General features: G+C 48.5%; 1 protein-coding gene across 1 annotated transcript in view; it reads left to right on the top strand.

The window, feature by feature from the left end:
* LOC141273067 (oocyte zinc finger protein XlCOF7.1-like) overlaps positions 1-20,239 on the top strand; it is a 41,073-nt gene extending 20,834 nt beyond the window's left edge. Inside the window, exon 5 of the mRNA XM_073684417.1 lies at positions 18,896-20,239. Coding sequence (XP_073540518.1) covers positions 18,896-20,097 — 1,202 coding nt within the window. The 3' untranslated portion in view covers positions 20,098-20,239. The remainder of the gene's footprint in view (positions 1-18,895) is intronic.
* The last annotated feature ends 1,822 nt before the right edge of the window (positions 20,240-22,061 follow it).

The raw sequence follows: 22,061 nt of genomic DNA, 5'->3' as shown, positions 1-22,061 counted from the left end.
CGGAGCCACATCCTACACTGTTGTAAGTGTAAGAGGTGGGCAGAGTTCTAGTACAAATAAAGGAAATTATTCAGGTGTATGAGGCTATAAAATATGCTGAAAAATCATGCAATCTGTAGGGTGTAGTGTAGATTTCAATATTCATATTATGTCCATAAATCCAGACTGATTTATTTTTCTTAATTTAATTCACACACGGCAGAAAAAAAAATGTTAAAGCAACACGCTGATGTGCCCTTTTTTTTTTTTTTTTTTTTTTTATTTCTCTGCCAGAGTGGTATCACAAATGCTTGTTCACTGCAACTAGTAATCTATTTAATAGCTGCAGTCTTCAGTTCTTTCCGGCGCCACTCTTGTGATCTCAATTTCTGACTGACCAGAAGTCAGAGCTAATGGTCACAAGTAGTGTTGAGCGATACCTTCCGATATCGGGAAATATCGGATCGGATTGGATCGGACCGATACCCAAAAAGTATCGGATATCGCCGATTCCGATACCGGAAACCAATGCAAGTCAATGGGACAGAAATATCGGAATGAAAATAAACCCGTTCTTTCCTTGTAGGTTAATTCTACATAAAGGAAAACAACTAAGAATAATGTAGAATGTATTGGGGGAGGTGGAGGAGACATTAAAGGCATAGAGGTTTAGCCCAATCAAATGGAATAGCAGGAATTAATATTTTTTTTAAGACGTTCTGAGTTACGGAAATATTGACTATGTTAAGTATTTTTATATTTTGTCAGATATTTATGTTTCACTACTTCCATGCTCTTCACCTTCTTTTTTACTTCTCCCACACTTTCTCCTTCATCATCCTCAGCATCTTTTTCATCCTCTTCTTCTTCACCTTCTTCATCTTCTTCTTCTTCACCTTCTTCGTATTATTCTTTTTTTTTACATTCTTCATATTCTACTTCTTCATCTTCTTCATATTCTTCTTCTTCATCATATTCTTATTTGTGACAGGCATTCCTGTAGTTGTTATCTATAAAAGGTTGGACATTACACCTTTCGTTCTGCCCGTCACAAAAGATTTACAACAGGATTTGTCCGCGTTCAGTTTGGCCTGCAGCAGCAGGTCTTTTCCAGGGGCACCACGAGGAGGAACGGACTCACCCCCATACACTGCTTAGTCATCTTCTGCTTATAATTTAGATATTATCTTTTGCTCTGATTTTTAGTCTTATGCTTAATGTTCTTCCGCTTTTTGTTCTGCAGCTTCTTGTATTTCTGCTTCTTGGTTTTCTGTCTCTTGTTCTTCTGTATCTTGGTGCTTGTCTTCTCTTCTTTGTCCTCTTGGTCAACTTCTTCAGGGTCATCTTCTTGGTCTTCTTCGGGGTGGTCTTCAGGGTCGTCGTCTTCGGGGTCCTCGTCTTCTTCGGGTTGGTCTTCTGGGTCCTCGTCTTCGGGGTCCTCGTCTTCTTCAGGGTCCTAGTCTTCAGGGTCGTTGTCTTCGGGGTCCTCGTCTTCTTAGGGTTGGTCTTCAGGGTCCTCGTCAGGGAGATCCAGAGTGATTACCAAGAACCATTTCAAAAAGCTTGAACTTGGAAATGTAGCAGAAGGTACAAGAAAGCTGAGGAACTACCGAGAACCAGCTGACGGTACTGGAACCCGGATGGGTAGCAGAAGGTACAAGAGCCAATGGAACTGCCGAAGATCAGCTGACAGTACTGGAACTCGGTTACTAGGCAGGAGGTACCTGTGCCAGAAAGCACTACCAAGGACCAGCAGACGTTGGTGGAACTTGGATACCGAGAAGGAGGCACCTAATCCAAAGGCACTGCCGAGAACCAGCTGACGGTACTGGAACCCGGATGGGTAGCAGAAGGTACCCATGTAAAAAAAAGTTCAAGGCCGCGAGCCGGCCGCAGTTACCAAAACCAACAGTCCTACAGGGGGTGCTTGTCCTATTGGCACTATGGAACCAGCCTTCATTGCCAGATCCCGCAGCCCACATAGGAGTCACCTAAACTGCAGGCACCATAGAGTCGGCTAACCCGACCGCAACACGACAGGACAACGCATTGGAGGCAAAGTGACGTTGACACTACCCGGAAACAGCTGGCGTGCTGGAACCAGGCTGGGCAGGAGGGAGTACCCGTGCCAAAGTCACTACCGAGGACCAGCTGACGGTACTGGAACCCGGATGGGTAGCAGAAGGTACAAGAGCCAATGGAACTGCCGAAGACCAGCTGACGGTACTGGAACTCGGTTACTAAGCAGGAGGTACCTGTGCCAGAAAGCACTACCAAGAACCAGCAGACGTTGGTGGAACTTGGATACCGAGTGTAACGGGTCTGGGAGGCGGAACCTCTGAGCTACTATACAAGGGGGCGGTCCTTGTAAGGGAGCGGGTGGCGACCAGGGAAGACGGGCAGGAAGTCACAGCAGGTGACCGGGACAGTCTCTGAGTGAACGGGCTGGAGGTCACGGCAAGTGACCGGGGCAGTCTCTGGATGAACGGGCTGATGGTCACGGCAAGTGACCAGGGCAGTCTCTGAATGAACGGGCAGATGATCACGGCAAGTGACCGGGGCAGTCTCTGGATGAACGGGCAAGTGGTCACGGCAAGTGACCGGGGCAGTCTCTAGGTAAAGGGTTGGTACGACCTGTGGCGGCTGATGATAGACGTGAGCTCCCAGGTGAGCAGGCGAGAGTCTCTGGATGAACGGGTGGTCACAGCATGTGACGGCGGAGCCTCCAGGAAGACCAACAGACAGGCGGCAGATGGGCGCTCCCAGGTGAGCGGGCAGAAGTCTCTGGACAGGCGGGTGGTCACAGCACGTGACGGCAGAGCCTCCAGGTAGGCTAGCAGACAGGCAGCAGAAGAGCGCTCCCAGGTGAGCGAGCAGGAGTCACTGGACAGGCAGGTGGTCACAGCACGTGACGGCGGAGCCTCCAGGTAGGCTAGCAAGCAGGTAGCAGATGTGTGCTCCCAGGTGAGCGGGCAAGCTGGTCCATAGACAGACTGACAAGAGTTGGAAGGCAGACCGTCGGACCTCAGGCAAGCAGGCAGGTGGCTGATGTGCGCTCCCAGGTGAGCGGGCAGGCTGGTCCTTAGACAGACTGACAGGAGTAGTAAGGCAGACCGTCGGACCTCAGACTAGCAGGCAGGTAGCAGATAATCAGGCAGGATTCTGGCAGGTAACTGGCAGGTAACTGGCAACGGGACCTGAGGGCTGAAGCAGAGTAGTGAACAGTGCAACAACATTGCTCGGGCACCTCCATTTTGGAGGAGGTGCCTTATATATGGTGAAGTCCTCCGGCCATTGGCCGGGGACTCCTTAGGACGGCGCGCGCGGCCCCTTTAAGAGGGAGGGAGAGCGCGCGCGCGCGCCCTAAGCACATTGGCCGGGAAGGAGCGCGCGCTGCCAGCAGAGCGGGAGGAGGACGCCGGGCACGGAGCAGAGAGGTGAGGGGAACAGCGTCCCTGCCTAGCAGAGGGCAGGGACGCCGGCGCTACAGTACCCCCCCCTTTAGGCCCCCCCTTTTTTAGGCCAGACAGAAATTTAGCTAGGATGAGAGGGGCATGGATGTTCTCCCGGGGCTCCCACGTTCTCTCCTCAGGACCAAACCCCTTCCAATCTACTAAAAAAAAGGTCTTTCCTCTTACCCTTTTGGTGGCAAGAATGTTCTCTACCTCAAACTCGTCCACAGCAGAAACCGGAGCAGGAGGCGTACCTGTAGACTTGGAAAAAGAGTTAAGTACCACAGGTTTGAGGAGAGATACATGGAAGGAGTTAGGGATCCGTAAGTTGGCCGGGAGTTTCAATTTATAGGCCACCGGGTTGATCTGACTGATGACCTCCAGAGGACCGATGAACCGAGGCCCTAACTTGTAAGAAGGTATCTTGAGTCGGACATATTTAGATGAGAGCCAGACTTTATCTCCAGGACGAAATTGTGGAGGATCCAGGCGTTTTTTGTCAGCGTGTCTTTTCATCCGTTCGGACGACTGAAGGAGTGTGGATCGGGTACTCTCCCAAATGGAGGAAAATTTGCTAACGAAAGATTCCGCAGCCGGGTTGTCCACAGAGGTGGAGACAGGAAATGGAATCCGAGGATGCTGACCGAAGACTACAAAAAACGGGGATTTGGAGGAGGATTCGCTCTCGTGATTGTTATAAGAGAACTCGGCCCATGGTAGGAGATCCACCAGTCTGAATGATGGGCATTAACGAAGTGCCGGAGGTAACTGGTCAGGTTCTGATTGATCCGCTCCACTTGACCATTGGACTGTGGGTGGTAAGCGGAAGAGAAGTCCAGGGTGACGTCTAGCAGTTTACAAGTGGCTCTCCAGAAACGTGAGGTGAACTGTACCCCACGATCCGACACGATGTGGAGGGGCAGGCCATGAAGACGGAAGATGTGGCGGATAAAGTCTTTAGCCAGCTCGGGTGCAGACGGGAGGCCTGGCAGGGGAATAAAGTGAGCCATCTTGGAGAAGCGGTCAGCGACCACCCAAATGACCGTACAACCGGCAGAGACGGGGAGATCAGTTATGAAGTCCATAGCAATATGCTGCCAGGGGGCAGCGGCACAGGAAGCGGAAGAAGGCGACCGACTGGCAGGTGTCTCGGGACTTTGTTGCGGGCGCAGGACACACAGGCAGAAACAAAGTCTATTACGTCCTTGTGCAGGGTAGGCCACCAGTAGTGCCGGGCAATAAGCTGGAGGGTCTTTTTCTGACCGGCGTGGCCAGCTAGTTTAGACGAGTGACCCCAGTGTAGGATCCTCTCCCGATCAGATACTGATACGAACGTCTTACCGGGAGGGAGACGATTTAGACTCACGGGAGCCACCTGCATTACTCTGGCGGGATCGATGATATGTTTAGGTTCCTCCTCGAGATCGGACACCAGAAAGGATCGGGATAAGGCATCTGCTTTGACGTTTTTGTCAGCCGGGCGAAAATGAAGAACAAAATCAAAGCGAGCAAAAAACAAGGACCACCGGGCTTGGCGCGGGTTAAGTCTCTGGGCATGCTGGAGGTAAGCCAAGTTCTTGTGGTCAGTGTAAATTATTACCGGGTGAAGAGCCCCCTCGAGTAGGTAACGCCACTCCTCCAATGCCAGCTTGATGGCCAATAACTCTCGGTCTCCTATGGAATAATTGCGCTCAGAGGAGGAGAAGAGTTTAGAGAAGAAGCCGCAAGTTACCATCCTCCCGGAAGATGATTTTTGAGTAAGTACCGCTCCGGCTCCAGAGGAGGAGGCGTCAACTTCCAGGAAGAACTGCTTGTTGCCGTCCGGGCGATGCAGCACTGGGGCGGAAGAGAAGGCCTGTTTTAGGGAAAGAAAGGCCTCCTCTGCTTCGGGCGGCCACTCTTTGGGATTAGTACCCTTACGGGTGAGCGCGGAAATTGGGGCAGTCCGGGAAGAGAAGTGTGGTATGAAGAGGCGGTAGTAGTTGGCGAAGCCCAGGAATCGCTGAATGGCCTTCAACCCCTCCGGTCGAGGCCATTTCTCGATGGCAGACAGTTTCTCTGGATCCATTCGTAGGCCGGTCTGAGAAATAATGTAGCCCAAAAACGGAAGCGAGGTCTGCTCAAAAAGGCACTTCTCATATTTAGCGAAGAGGTGATTCTGCCTGAGCCTGAGCAGGACCTGACGAACGTCCCTCCGGTGAGTCTGGAGATCCGGAGAGAAGACCAAGATGTCGTCCAGGTACACCACTACGCAGGAGTAGAGAAGGTCCCGGAAGATGTCATTGACCAACTCTTGAAAGTCGGCAGGAGCGTTACAGAGACCAAAGGGCATTACCAGATATTCATAGTGGCCGTCCCGGGTGTTGAATGCCGTCTTCCATTCATCCCCCTGACGGATACGAACCAGGTTGTACGCCCCATGGAGGTCCAGTTTGGTGAAGATCCTAGCCCCCCTCAGACGATCAAATAACTCCGGAATGAGCGGAAGGGGGTACTTATTCTTCACCGTGATCTGGTTAATGCCTCTATAGTCTATACAGGGACGGAGAGAGCCGTCCTTCTTTTTGACGAAAAAGAAGCCTGTTCCCGCCGGGGAGGTAGATTTCCGGATGAATCCCCTGGCCAGATTCTCCTCAATATATTCGGACATCGACCGGGTCTCAGCAGCGGATAATGGATAAATACGCCCACGGGGAGGAGTAGTACCAGGTAACAGGTCGATAGGGCAGTCGTATGGTCTATGAGGGGGTAGTGTCTCTGCTTCCTTTTTATTAAAGACATCAGCATAAGACCAATAAGGAATCGGAAGTCCAGGTAGATTAACTGGGGTAGGAGAAGGACGGACGGGATGGACGGGAACCAGACAGGTTTTATGGCAGTCCTGTCCCCAGCGAAGGACTTCTCCGGTCTGCCAGTCAAGTACGGGTGCATGTCTCTGCAGCCAAGGTAGGCCTAGCAAGAGGGCGTGAGAGAGTCCAGGCAGAACATGAAGGGAGATACTCTCAGAATGCAGCATTCCCACCTGCAGAGTAATGGATTCGGTGATGAGTTGGATGGGGCGTGGTAAGAGGCCCCCATCCATGGCAGCAACAGACAAGGGTACAGCCAGAGGTTTGGTGGGGATGCGGTATTTCTCTACCAGGGACTGTGAAATTAGATTCCCGGCTGCTCCAGAGTCAAGTTGGGCTAGTTCGAAAAAACGGTTCTCCCCGCAGACGATTGAGACTGACAACAGCAGAGATGGAGAGGATTTATTCTTGTCTAGGTCGACCTCTCTGAGCGAACCTAGGCACAGGCGTTTCCCGACCTCTCCGGGCAGGCACGGATCCGGTGCTCCTTACTGCCACAGTAGAAGCAGCTCCCCTCGGCACGGCGTAAGTCCTGACGGGTTTTGACCATCTTGGTCTGGTCGACCTGCATAGGCTCAGAAGAGTGTACCTGGGTAGAGACGGAGGGAGTGACGGGTTTCTGAAAAGTAGGAGCTAGACGTGGTAACCTCCTCTCACGGTTGACCTCTTTGGCGCGCTCCTGGAACCGTAGGTCAATCCGGGTGGCAAGAGTTATTAGGTCATCTTTAATACGGCCGGACAGACCCTCCCAGAAGACGGATACCAGAGCGTCGTTATCCCAGGCCAGCTCCGAGGCAAGGGTACGGAACCGTATGGCATATTGGCCCACGGTGAGACTTCCCTGACGGAGGCGTAGCAGTGATGATGCGGATGAGGTCTTCCGTCCGGGTTCGTCGAAGACTTTCCGGAAAGCCGTGAGAAAAGCAGGCAAATTGGACACCAGGGGGTCTCCTCTCTCCCATAGAGGATTTAGCCAGGCCAGGGCCTCCCCGGTGAGATGGGACATGATGAATGCAATTTTGGCCCGGTCGGAGTTAAACTGGTGGGACAATAGTTCAAAGTGCAGGGTGCACTGATTTATGAAGCCCCGAGCCTGGGCGGAGTCGCCTCCGAAGCGAGGAGGTGCAGAAAGCCGGGGTCCAGGATAGGATACCATGGTATTAGTGGGCAGCGGAGCTGCCTGATTGCGAGACATGGCACTGGCGGAGGTTGCTGGTGGAGCAGTCAGAGTGTCCAGGCGAGTATTGACATTCCGCAGGTGACCCAGGATGGACTCCTGTTGGGACCTTTGACGGGGGGCGGTCCTTGTAAGGGAGCGGGTGGCGACCAGGGAAGACGGGCAGGAAGTCACAGCAGGTGACCGGGACAGTCTCTGAGTGAACGGGCTGGAGGTCACGGCAAGTGACCGGGGCAGTCTCTGGATGAACGGGCTGATGGTCACGGCAAGTGACCGGGGCAGTCTCTGAATGAACGGGCAGATGATCACGGCAAGTGACTGGAGCAGTCTCTGGATGAACGGGCAGGTGGTCACGGCAAGTGACCGGGGCAGTCTCTAGGTAAAGGGTTGGTACGACCTGTGGCGGCTGATGATAGACGTGAGCTCCCAGGTGAGCAGGCGAGAGTCTCTGGATGAACGGGTGGTCACAGCATGTGACGGCGGAGCCTCCAGGAAGACCAACAGACAGGCGGCAGACGGGCGCTCCCAGGTGAGCGGGCAGAAGTCTCTGGACAGGCGGGTGGTCACAGCACGTGATGGCAGAGCCTCCAGGTAGGCTAGCAGACAGGCAGCAGAAGAGCGCTCCCAGGTGAGCGAGCAGGAGTCACTGGACAGGCAGGTGGTCACAGCACGTGACGGCGGAGCCTCCAGGTAGGCTAGCAAGCAGGTAGCAGATGTGTGCTCCCAGGTGAGCGGGCAGGCTGGTCCTTAGACAGACTGACAGGAGTAGTAAGGCAGACCGTCGGACCTCAGACTAGCAGGCAGGTAGCAGATAATCAGGCAGGATTCTGGCAGGTAACTGGCAACGGGACCTGAGGGCTGAAGCAGAGTAGTGAACAGTGCAACAACATTGCTCGGGCACCTCCATTTTGGAGGAGGTGCCTTATATATGGTGAAGTCCTCCGGCCATTGGCCGGGGACTCCTTAGGACGGCGCGCGCGGCCCCTTTAAGAGGGAGGGAGAGCGCGCGCGCGCCCTAAGCACAGTGGCCGGGAAGGAGCGCGCGCTGCCAGCAGAGCGGGAGGAGGACGCCGGGCACGGAGCAGAGAGGTGAGGGGAACAGCGTCCCTGCCTAGCAGAGGGCAGGGACGCCGGCGCTACACCGAGAAGGAGGCACCTATTCCAAAGGCACTGCCGAGAACCAGCTGACGGTACTGGAACCCGGATGGGTAGTAGAAGGTACAAGAGCAAATGGAACTACCGAGAACCAGCTGGCGGTGCTGGAACCCAGGGTAAATACTAAAAACAGAGTGGAGCCAGAGGTGTAATTGGAGCAAGTTTTAAATCAGTAGTACAGTGGATGTGGACAAAGCAGGAGAATTTGCCGGACACACAGCAGGGGAACAGCTGACGTTACCGAACCCCAATAACACGGCAGCAAGTGTTGACTGTGCAGACGGCACTTCTGAGCAGCAACTAGCGGTATTGGAGCCCAGGGTAAATACTAAAAACAGAGGAGCCAGAGGTGTAATTGGAGCAACTTTAAAATCTGTAGTAGTGAGAATGTGGACAGAGCAGGAGAAATTGCCGTCCGCACAGCAGGGGAACAGCTGACGTTACCGAACCCCAATAACATGGCAGCAAGTGTTGACTGTGCAGACGGCACTTCCGAGTGCCAACTGGCGGTGTTGGAGCTCAGGGATAATACTGAAAACAGAGGAGCCAGAAGTGTATTTGGAGGAGGTTTTAAATCAGTAGTACAGTGGATGTGGACAGAGCAGGAGAAATTGCCGTCCGCACAGCAGGGGAACAGCTGACGTTACTGAACCCCAATAACACGGCAGCAAGTGTTGACTGTGCAGACGGCACTTCCAAGCGCCAACTGGCGGTGTTGGAGCTCAGGGATAATACTGAAAACAGAGGAGCCAGAGGTGTAATTGGAGCAACTTTAAAATCTGTAGTAGTGAGAATGTGGACAGAGCAGGAGAAATTGCCGTCCGCACAGCAGGGGAACAGCTGACGTTACTGAACCCCAATAACATGGCAGCAAGTGTTGACTGTGCAGACGGCACTTCCGAGCGCCAACTGGCGGTGTTGGAGCTCAGGGATTACAGTTCAGGTGGTAGAAGCATGAACAGAACAGGAGACCTGGATACTTTTGCCAACAATTATTTATTCTGGAAGAGGACTGGCAAATTCATGAGAGATCCAGGCCTTGTTCATTTTGAGAAAAGTAAGCCGGTCAACGTTATCGGAGGATAGTGGCATGCGACGGTCTGTTAGTACACCACCTGCGGCACTAAAGACGCGTTCCGATAATACACTAGCAGCAGGGCAAGCTAGCACCTTCAATGCATACTGACTTAGCTCTGGCCATGTATCTAGCTTACAGACCCAAATCTTGAAGGGAGAAGAGCTGTCTGGGAGTACACTAAGAGGGCAAGACATGTAGTCTGTCACCATCTGACGGAAACGTTGCCTCCTGCTGACTGGAGCCGTCTGTGATGGTGTAGACATTTGTGGCGGCGGGGACACAAAACTTTGCCACATTTCGGCCATACTGGTCTTGCCTTGTGCTGAGGTTCTGCTTCTGCTCCCTCTTTGTGCAGAGCTTCCTCCACTGCCTCGATGCACTGAGCTGCTTTGTAAAGCACTAGCAGCACTGCTCTCGGTTGGAATGGAGAACATGATGGAATGCACCAGTGCGTCTTGGTACTCCCGCATTTTATGCTCCCGGTTCAACGGTGTTATGAGGCTTTGTAAGTTGTCCCGGTAGCGAGGATCTAGGAGGGTGGACACCCAATAATCAGCCGTGTTGAGAATGTGGGCGATGCGGCGGTCGTTTCTCAGGCACTGCAGCATGAAATCAACCATGTGCTGCAGACTGCCAACTGGCCAAGAAACGCTGTCCCCTGCTTGAGGCGTGATCTCTGCCTGCTCTGCATCACCCCACCCTCGCTCTAGATACTGACTACTAGAGCATTGTGTACCTCCCTCCTCTGGACAGATGTCTTCCTCATCCATTGACTCCTCCTCATCCTCCTCACAAAGTGTCCCCTGCCTAGGCCTTTGTGAGGAACCACGTTGCGCAGACTGTAGAGATGCGGATGGCATTTGTGACTCCTCATCCTCCACCTCGTCCCTTAGTGCTTGCAGTGTTTTTTCAAGCAGGCAGATAAGGGGGATAGTCATGCTGACTAGTGCATCATCTGCACTCGCCATCCGCGTGGAATAATCGAAGGCACGCAAAACGTGGCAAATGTCCTTCATAGAGGCCCACTCTGGTGGTGAAGTGTGAACGGCGCGCACTGCGACTTGTTTGCGCCTGCTGCAGCTGGTACTCCATTACTGCTGCCTGCTGCTCACACAACCTCTCCAACATATGTAACGTTGAATTCCACCTGGTGGGTAGGTCACATATGATGCGATGTTCCGGCAGACGTAATCGGCGCTGCAGAGCTGCAATGCGTGATCTTGCATTGCTGGAACGCCGCAAGTGAGCGCACTCTATGCGGACCTTGTGAAGCAGTGCATCAAGATCCGGATAGTCCCTCAAAAAACTCTGCACGACCAAGTTGAGCACATGTGCCAGACATGGGATGTGAGTGAGGTTGCCTAGGCCCAGAGCTGCCACCAGATTTCGGCCATTGTCACACACTACCATGCCTGGCTGGAGATTCGCTGGCACAAACCACACGTCGCTCTGCTGCTTGATGGCATTCCAGAGCTCCTGCGCTGTGTGGCTTCGATTCCCCAAAGAAATTAATTTTAATACGGCCTGTTGACGTTTGGCCACGGCTGTGCTCATATTGGTCACCATAACAGGTAACCGTTCACAGGTCGATGTGGAGGTAGACCGTGACGGCTCCTGCAGCGCTGATTCAGAGGAACTGGAGTATGAGGAGGAGTCAATGTGTACAGACTGGATTCCTGCAATCCTTGGAGTTGGCAGAACACGTACAGCGCCACTCTCAAGATCTGTACCCGGCTCCACAACATTTACCCAATGGGCAGTGACGGAAAGGTATCGTCCCTGTCCATGCTTACTGGTCCACGCATCGGTGGTCAGGTGGACCTTGCTAATGACAGCGTTTTGTAGCGCATGTTTAATTTTTCCCTCCACATGATGTTGCAGGGCAGGGACGGCTTGCCTGCTGAAATAAAATCGGCTGGGCACGTTGTATTGTGGGACTGCCAATGCCATAAAGTTACGGAATGTGTCAGTCTCCACCAGCCTGAATGATAGCATTTCAAGGGCCAGTAGTTTAGCAATGCCAGCATTCAGAGCCTGTGCTCGGGGGTGGTTTGCCGAGTATGGGCGCCTTTTCTCCCATGCCTGTGCTAACGATGGCTGTAGACTGGCCTGGGAGTGTGAGGATGACTGGGAAAGTGGTGCTGTGGGTAGAATTACACTGTGTCTCTGTACAACAGTGCCAGAGATTCTTCCATGGCGATCCTGTGAGGAAGCCGAACCAGCTGTGTGTGAGCTGGAGGAAGAGGCTACAACACGAGCTGAAGAGGTGGTAGGTGGCGCTGTAGGTTGGCCTAGGTCTTCAGTGTGTTTTTGTAACTCCACCACGTGCTTGGTCCGCACATGTTTCCACATATTTGTGGTATTGAGGTTGCTGACACTTTTCCCTCTTTTCACCTTCTGATTACACAGCTTGCATTTGACAAAGCAAATGTCATCTGCAACTGTGTCAAAAAAAGACCAGGCACTGCAAGTCTTGGGAGCGCCCGCTTTGGATTTTGGAAGAGCCATGCTCCTAATGGGTGCCGAAGTGGAGGCTACAGGCAACCAAGTCTGCCCCCTCCCTCTCCCTCCTTTATGGGCTGTTCGGGGAATCTCTTCCTCAGAGCTGCTCCCACCACCTTCCTGTCCCTCACGCCATGATGGGTCAAGGACCTCATCATCTACACCACCCTCTTCAAACAACTGCTTCTCCTGGGTAGTCTCGACAGCACAGTACGCACCAGAAAGTGGCACCTGAGTCTCATCATCAGATTCGTACTGAGGTGTGCTGCTGACCATAGGCACTGGCCCACCCGCCTCTTCAGATTCAGAGAGACAAAACGGTTGCGCATCACTGCATACTACCTCTTCTTCAAATTCTCGAATTCTGCTTGGCTGGCCCCCTCTTTCCAAGCCAAGAGATTCAGAGAACAGAAGTAGAGATGGCTCCTGTCCAGGGCTCTCTGACTGCCTGGGCAATTTGGCAGGTGGTGAAGAGACAGATGGGTGCTCTTCAGTGCTCAGGACCTGAGAGGATCTGGAACTAATTGAAGTCGATGCGTTAGCTGCCATCCATCCGACAACGGCTTCAATTTGGTCCTCCCGCAGCAGTGGGGTACGGCTAGCTCCTACAAAGCTGCGCATAAAGGACTGTTCCCTGGTAAAACTGGGGGATGCTGAGTCACTGGTGCCCGCAGCAGGCACAGAATCCCCACGTCCTCTCCCTGCAGGCACAGAATCCTCACGTCCTCTCCCTGCAGAAACTCCACGCCCACGACCACATGCCTTACTCCCTGCCTTCTTCATCTTGGTAGACTGATAAAGATAGGCAGAAAAGTACTAAGGGCTTAGTGTGCTTATTCCTGAACAGCTGCTAACAGGTATAAGAAACACTAATTTTATAAAGTGTGGACTAGACTTTAATATGAGCTAATGTGGCCTACACAACTGTAAAGTGGAGTGTTTGGTGAACTTTATTTAGGTTTTTTTTGTCACAAAAAGACACTGGATGTGCCTAAAGATGTAATAACGATAGTATCACAAACTTTTTGTAGCTATTACAATGTAGGAAGGTAACCTACAATGCAATAGATGAGGCTACAAAAAATAGGCTAATACTAATCTGGCTGGGGCTGCAGGGCCCAATGCTGCAGAAAGGCTCCTCTAACTACTCCTATATAGTGTGTTTGGAACCAATTTAGCTGAATACGGATGGAACCACCACACTAATAGGAGAAATCAGGAAAAATTATGAATTGGCAAAAAAGGACAATGTATGAGGCAGTGACACACACTGAGTGCACTACAACCAGACGTGGTTGAAGCACACACTACAGGGTGAGCTGCACTCACACACCATACCTTGCAGACAGTGGTGAACAGTACAGATGCAGAGAGCACTGTGCACTAGCGCTGCAAGACCAAAAAAATTTCTCTATCTACTCCTATATAGTGTGTTTGGAACAAATGTAGCTGAATACGGATGGAACCACCACACTAATAGGAGATATCAGGAAAAATTATGAATTGGCAAAAAAGGACAATGTATGAGGCAGTGACACACACTGAGTGCACTACAACCAGACTTGGCTGAAGCACACACTACAGGGTGAGCTGCACTCACACACAGAGACCTTGCAGAAAGCGGTGAACAGCACAGAGAACTGTGCACTAGCACTGCAAGGCACAGCGATTTATAAAGTAGCTTGGGTAAAGCAGAATAGACCAAATAGGTAGCTAAAACTGTCCCTCAGAACAACAGCATCCTATCCCTAACTGAATTCACAGCAGAGTGAGCTCAAAATGGCGGCGGCGGCTTTTATAGTGCATCATGACATCATTTCAGCAGCCAATCACAGCCATGCCATTAGTTAAGATGCCTACATGCCTAACAGGATGTGCCCACACTTCTTAGGATCCTCATTGGCTGAATAAAATGAAAATGGCTCATTGCATTATGGGAACTTCCGATTCCGGTATACGATATTGCAAAAGTATCGGAATTAAGTATCGGAATTCCGATACCGCGAATATCGGCCGATACCCGATATTTTAGTATCGGAATGCTCAACACTAGTCACAAGTTATCAATGCAAGTTTATAAGAGTCTCTCGTTGTGGCTCTCATAGACTTGCATAGAGAAATGATTCGGCTCTCCCAGCAAACACTGGAGCAATCCGGCAGGTGACAACTAGACAACCAGAGCGGCCAATAGAACAACAGAAGACGGCAGCTGGTAGATTTATTACTAGGGCAGGGAACATGCATTAGTGATACCTTCAACTACTTCTTGCCTACACACTGCCACTATTGGACAAACCATTACCAGATTTGATTTCCAGTATCATCTCTATGCTGATGACACCCAATTTTACACATAGTCTCCTGACATTACCCCTACCTTAATACACAATACCAGTGATTGCCTGTCCGCTGTCTCTAACATCTTGTCCTCACTCTTCCCGAAATTGAATGTCTCCAAAATTGAACTTCTCGTGTTTCCTCCCTCTAATAACCGACTTATACTCGATATTGCCATTGCCTTGGGTGGTTCAACCCTAACTCCCCAGCAGCACGTTCGCATTCTTGGGGTTATATTTGACACAGAACTTTCCTTTATCATCTATATCCGATCACTCACTCGCTCTTGTCACCTGCATCCTAAAAAACATCTCCAGATTCCGACCTTCTCTCACCTTTGTAACTGCAAAACTTACTGTCGCTCCTATTCACTCTCTTCTGGACTACTGCAACTCTCTATTGATCAGTCTCCCTCTAACCAAACTTTCTCCTTTCCAGTCCATCCTGAATGCGGCAGCCAGGGTCGTATTTCTGTCCAGGTGCTTCGCCGATGCCCCCCATCTTGTGCCAGTCATTGCCTATTCGCTACAGAATACAATGCAAACTTTCTCTCTCACCCACAAAGCTTTCCACACTTCTGCACCACCCTGTATCTCCTCCCTTATCTCTGTCTATCGCCCTACCCATGCTGTCCACTCCACAACTGACCTAAGACCAAAATCCTCCATAATCCGAACTTCGCAATAGTGTCTCCAAGATTTCTCTCTGGTTTTCTGGATGCTCTACCCCGGACTATCTGACTAATACCTTGCCCCCATGTTTTTAAGCGTGCTTTAAAAACACATCTCTTTAGACAGGCCTATCACCTCAATTCACTAACGTAATTCTCTCCTGTTCCCTCTTTCTAAATTTTACTCAGAATCTGCCCCCCCCCCTCCCCCATTCATCTGTTTCCACATCCTCCATGCACCCAATAGCAGTTGGCCACTGTACCAGATCATGCAGCTTATTTGGAATTCCCTATTTATTATAATAATTGCTGGACCGTACATGACAAGTAGGTTCTACCTATTGTCGTCCCCCCCCTATTTCTTTACAGATTGTAGGCTTGCAAGCAGGACCATAACTACTCCTGTAACTGTTGAACTACAGTTATATGAAAAAGTTTGAGCACCCCCTATTAATCTTAAGCTTAATGTTTTATAAAAATTGGTGTTTTTGCAACAGCTATTTCAGTTTGATATATGTAATAATTGTTGGACACAGTAATGTTTCTGCCTTGAAATGAGGTTTATTGTACTAACAGAAAATGTGCAATCTGCATTCAAACAAAATTTGACAGGTGCATAAGTATGGGCACCCTTATCATTTTCTTGTTTTAAATACTCCTACCTACTTTTTACTGACTTACTAAAGCACTTTTTTTGGTTTTGTAACCTCATTGAGCTTTGAACTTCATAGCCAGGTGTATGCAATCATGAGAAAAGCTACTTAAAGTGGCCACTTGCAAGTTGTTCTCCTGTTTGAATCTCCTCTGAAGAGTGGCATCATGGGCTCTTCAAAACAACTGTCAAATGATCTGAAAACAAAGATTATTCAACATAGTTGTTCAGGGGAAGGATACAAAAAGCTGTCTCAGAGATTTAACCTGTCAGTTTCCACTGTGAGGAACATAGTAAGGAAATGGAAGAACACAGGGACAGTTCTTGTTAAGGCCAGAAGTGGCAGGCCAAGAAAAACATCAGAAAGGCAGAGAAGAAGAATGGTGAGATCAGTCAAGGACAATCCTCAGACCACCTCCAGAGAGCTGCAGCATCAACTTGCTGCAGATGGTGTCACTGTGCATCGGTCAACTATACAACGCACTTTGCACAAGGAGAAGCTGTATGGGAGAGTGATGCGAAAGAAGCCGTTTCTGCAAGCACGCCACAAACAGAGTCGGCTGAGGTATGCAAAAGCACATTTGGAGAAGCCAATTTCTTTTTGGAAGAAGGTCCTGTGGACTGATGAAACCAAGATTGAGTTGTTTGGTCATACAAAAAGGCATTATGCATGGTGGCAAAAAAACACAGCATTCCAAGAAAAACACTTGCTACCCACAGTAAAATTTGGTCGAGGTTCCATCATGCTTTGGGGCTGTGTGGCCGATCCCGGCATCGGGAATCTTGTTAAAGTTGAGGAACACATGGATTCCACTCAGTATCAGCAGATTCTTGACAATAATGTTCAAGAATCAGTGACAAAGTTGAAGTTACGCAGGGGATGGATCTTTCAGCAAGACAATGATCCAAAACACCGCTCCAAATCTACTCAGGCATTCATGCAGAGGAACAATTACAATGTTCTGGAATGGCCATCCCAGTCCCCAGACCTGAATATCATTGAACATCTGTGGGATCATTTGAAGAGGGCTGTCCATGCTCGGCGACCATCAAACTTAACTGAACTGGAATTGTTTTGTAAAGAGGAATGGTCAAAAATAACTTCATCCAGGATCCAGGAAATCATTAAAAGCTACAGGAAGCGACTAGAGGCTGTTATTTTTGCAAAAGGAGGATCTACTAAATATTAATGTCACTTTTCTGGTGAGGTGCCAATACTTATGCACCTGTCAAATTTTGTTTGAATGCAGATTGCACTTTTTCTGTAAGTACAATAAACCTCATTTCAAGGCAGAAACATTACTGTGTCCAACAGTTATTACATATATCAAACTGAAATAGCTGTTGCAAAAACACCAATTTTTATAAAACAATAAGATTAATAGGGGTGCCCAAACTTTTTCATATAACTGTATGTGTTACTTTATGATGTCTTTATTATCTGTACATGTCCCCGCTTAATTGTAAAGTGCTGCGGAATATGTTGGCGCAATATAATTAAAATTTTTATTATTGCCTCTCCAGCACAGGTGTGGTGCTTTAAACCTGCATGCCCTAGCAGCGTACTGTACTTTGTATCAGACTTATTTGGTACAGTATATGAAAATCTGCAGTATATACTCCATATGTGAATTAAAACTGAAAGAAGCCAAGACTAGCTTACACCTAAGGTCTTGACTATTAAGGGAAAAATAAATCCAAACCTACAGGGCCCTGTGTGACAGTGATTGCTTCCCCCCCCCCCCTCCCTTAAAACATAAATTAACTGTGACTTATCACATCTTTGGGAAGCTGAGTTAAGTTTCCCTAGCCATACACAGGCCTGATTACTGCCCAACGTGTTCTCAATCAAGAAATCACTTAAATAAGACCTTCCTCAGAAAGTGAAGTAGACCAAAAGATTCTCAAAAGCTAGACATCATGCCGTGAAAGTAATTGAGATCTAACTGTCTGGAAAAGGTTATAAAGCCATTTTTAAAGATTTAGGATTCCAGCGAACCACAGTGAGAGCCATTATCCACAAATGGTGAAACATGGAACAGTGGTGAACCTTCCCAGGAGTGGCTGGCCGAGCAAAAGTACCCCAAGAGCGCAGCGATGACTCATCCAAGAGATCACAAAAGACCCCACAACAACATCCAAAGAACTGTAGGCCTCGGTTAAGGTATGGTGGTTGTGTGATGGTCTGGGGCTGTTTTGCTGCTTCAGGACCTGGAAGACTTTCTGTGGTAAATGGAACCATGAATTCTGCGGTCTACCAAAAAATCCTGAAGGAAAATGTCCAGCCGTCTGTTCGTGACCTCAAGCTGAAGCACACTTGGGATATGCAGCAGGAGAATGATCCAAAACACACCAGCAAGTCCACCTGTGAATGGCTTAAGAAAAACAAAATTAAGATTTTGGACTGGCCTAGTCAAAGTCCTGACCTTAATCCGATTGAGATGCTGTGGCATGACCTTTAAAAGACGGTTCATGCTCGGAAACCCTCCAATATGGCTGAATTACAACAATTTTGCAAAGATGAGTGGGCCAAAATTCCTCCAGAGCGTTGTAAAAGACTCATTGCCAGTTATCACAAACGCTTGACTGCATTTGTTGCTGCTAAGGGTGGCCCAACCAGTTATTAGGTTTAGGGGGTCATCACTTTTTCTCACAGGGCCCTGTAGGTTTGGATTTCTTTTCCCTTTAATAATAAAGACCTTTATTTAAAAACTGCATTCTGTATTTACTTGTGTTATCTTTGTCTAATATTTAAATTTGTTTTGTGATCTGAAACATTTAAGTGTGACAAACATGCAAAAGAATTAGAAATCAGGAAGGGGGCAAACACTTTTTCACACCACTGTAAATAAAATGCAATTAGAAAATAAAAACCATGTGTGAAAATTCAGTGCTTGAATATATGTATTAAACAAGTAAGTAAGATGAGGTGATATATGCTTTTGAGTTACCTTTTTTGTAAATGGATAAGATTACAGATCCAATGGACTTTTGCTCTCATAGGTCAACAGAAGTGTAATTGTTGTTTCTTTTATATTATACAGGTATACCTATAAATGACAAAAGTTCATCTGACATCCCTAACCTAAGCTCTATATACAGTAATGGCAGTGATCAAAAAAGTTCTATTTTGTCCCATCAAACAAAATCCCTTCCGAAATATGAATTAACTGAAACAGAGAAGACCCCGGAAATAGCTGCCCTTTCACAGTCAGGCCCATCTAGAGAAAAGAACTTTAACGATCATAATTGTTGCACAACTACAGATCATACACAGAATTGTCAATCTTCTCCCATTAAGGACAAATCAATGACATGGGATGCTGGAAAACTTCCTTCAACTACCCATCAACCATCTATTTGTATTAAAGAAGAACCCGTCTCATGTGAAGATGGAAATTCAACCAGGACAGGTGCTTTAAACCCTTGCTGTCATATACCACACTCAAATACTCCCATTAAAGAGGAATTGATGTCTTGGGATGGTGGAAACTTTCCAGAGTGTGACTTATATGCACAGGCGGACATTTATCAGGAAGGTAACCTCAACATGTATACACCAGTAGATCAGCTATATACAGACATGGGGATTCTGGAATATGATAACTGGGATTTTGGCTCAGAGAACGTCCAGCACTCGTCACTGATAAACTTTACTGAACATGGGGAGATCTTTACCAATAGATCAGCTTTTCCTATGAATCCAAGACCTTCTGTGGGAGATAAGGCGGCAACTTGTTCCGACTGGTGGAAATCAGTGGCTAGTAACTCTAGTATGGTAGTCCAGCAGAAGGAGCAACCTATAGCGAGGCCAGTTGTCAGTTATGAACGAGAAAAAAGGTTTTCAAAAACATCCGACACTTCCCGGCAAACCAGATTTAATCCCAGAGAGAACCAGTTTTTCTGTTTCATGTGTGGAAAATATTTCTCAACTAAACCCCATCTCATCCGACATCAAAGGATCCACACCGGCGAAAAACCCTTCTCTTGTTCGGAATGTGGCAAGAGCTTCAACCAGAAATCAATCCTTGTGACGCACCAGCGGACCCACACAGGAGAAAAACCTTTTGTATGTTCCATTTGCGGGAAAAGGTTCATAAAGAGTTCCAACCTTGTTTCACATCAGAGGATACATGGAGGGGATAAGCCATTCTACTGTGCAGAATGTGGGAAATCATTTATGAAAAGCTCCAGCCTGTTTGCTCACCAAAGGACTCACAGGACAAGAAAATTCTCCTTTTTCTAAGGATCTTGCCTGCTTCTCTTCCATCCAAAATGATTGATTTTAACAAAATATTTTGTATTTAATATAAAATGTACTTTATAAAAAGTATTGCGATGGATAATACAATATGCCTACATTAAAGGGTACCTGTCATGTCAAAAAATATTATCCTGCATATATGTGGTTAATTTGCAGCTAATGGCATTCTAAAGTCATGGGGGAGGGAGGAAATGTACTTTATTCCTCCTGGCAGGCAGCCTCCAGCTTTCAGTTATAGAGGTGCGGCTTCAGTCACCACTCCGTACATAGTGAGCGGCCGATGTAACCACGCCCCGCACTGACTGACAGCCGGCTCTGTACTAATGCACTGCTGAGCCAGCTGTCAGTCAGTGCCTGGGTATGGTTACAGCTGCTGCTCACTATGTACTGATTAGTGACTGAAGCTGCGGTGGCCGCACCTCTATGACTAGAAGTCGGAGGAAACTGGGATGAATAAAGTTCTTTTTCTCCTGCCAGCCGGTCTTTTAGTGCTGCAACCGTGCGCATCTTTAGAACACTATTAACTTGCAGATTAACCCCATATCTGCAGGCTAATAGTGTTTCGGGATATGACAGGTTTCCTGTAAGTGGGGTGCAGCTTGACTTGTGGGTAAAAGCATTTTGATGAACGTTCACAATGATATACAATACAGACCAAAAGTTTGGACACACCTTCTCATTTTAAAGATTTTTCTGTATTTTCATGACTATGAAAATTGTACATTCACACTGAAGGAATCAAAACTATGAATTAACACATGTGGAATTATATACTTAACAAAAAAGTGTGAAACAACTGAAAATATGTCTTATATTCTAGGTTCTTCAAAGTAGCCACCTTTTGCTTTGATGACTGCTTTGCACACTCTTGGCTTTCTCTTGATGAGCTTCAAGAGGTAGTCACCGGAAATGGTTTTCACTTCAAAGGTGTGCCTTGTCAGGTTTATTAAGTGGGATTTCTTGCCTTATAAATGGGGTTGGGACCATCAGTTGTGTTGTGCAGAAGTCTGGTGGATACACAGCTGATAGTCCTACTGAATAGACTGTTAGAATTTGTATTATGGCAAGAAAAAAGCAGCTAAGTAAAGAAAAACGAGTGCCCATCATTACTTTAAGAAATGAAGGTCAGTCAGTCCGAAAAATTGGGTAAACTTTGAAAGTGTCCCCAAGTGTAGTTGCAAAAACCATCAAGTGCTACAAAGAAACTGGCTTACATGAGGACCGCCCGAGGAAAGGAAGACCAAGAGACACCTCTGCTTCTGAGGATAAGTTTATCTGAGTCACCAGCCTCAGAAATCGCAGGTTAACAGCAGCTCAGATTAGAGACCAGGTCAATGCCACACAGAGTTCTAGTAGCAGATACATCTCTACAACAACTGTTTAGAGGAGACTTTGTGAAGCAGGCCTTCATGGTAAAATAGCTGCTAGGAAACCACTGCTAAGGACAGGCAACAAGCAGAAGAGACTTGTTTGGGCTAAAGAACACAAGGAATGGACATTAGACCAGTGGAAATCTGTGCTTTGGTCTGATGAGTCCAAATTTGAGATCTTTGGTTCCAACCACCGTGTCTTTGTGCGACGCAGAATAGGTGAACGGATGGACTCTACATGCCTGGTTCCCACCGTGAAGCATGGAGGAGGAGGTGTGATGGTGTGGGGGTGCTTTGCTGGTTACACTGTTGGGCATTTATTCAAAATTAAGGCATACTGAACCAGCATGGCTACCACAGCATCTTGCAGCGGCATGCTATTCCATCCGGTTTGCGTTTTAGTTGGACCATCATTTATTTTTCAACAGGACAATGACCCCAAACACACCTCCAGGCTGTGTAAGGGCTATTTGACCAAGAAGGAGAGTGATGGGGTGCTACGCCAGATGTCCTGGCCTCCACAGTCACCAGACCTGAACCCAATTGAGATGGTTTGGGGTGAGCTGGACCGCAGAG

Source organism: Phyllobates terribilis, unplaced genomic scaffold (assembly GCF_046119375.1).
Source record: "Phyllobates terribilis strain yellow unplaced genomic scaffold, ASM4611937v1 Scaffold_5__5_contigs__length_657084704, whole genome shotgun sequence".
Classification (NCBI taxonomy): Eukaryota; Metazoa; Chordata; class Amphibia; order Anura; family Dendrobatidae; genus Phyllobates; species Phyllobates terribilis.
Note: the sequence above shows the minus strand (reverse complement) of the source record. Positions and strands in the feature narration are given on the sequence as shown.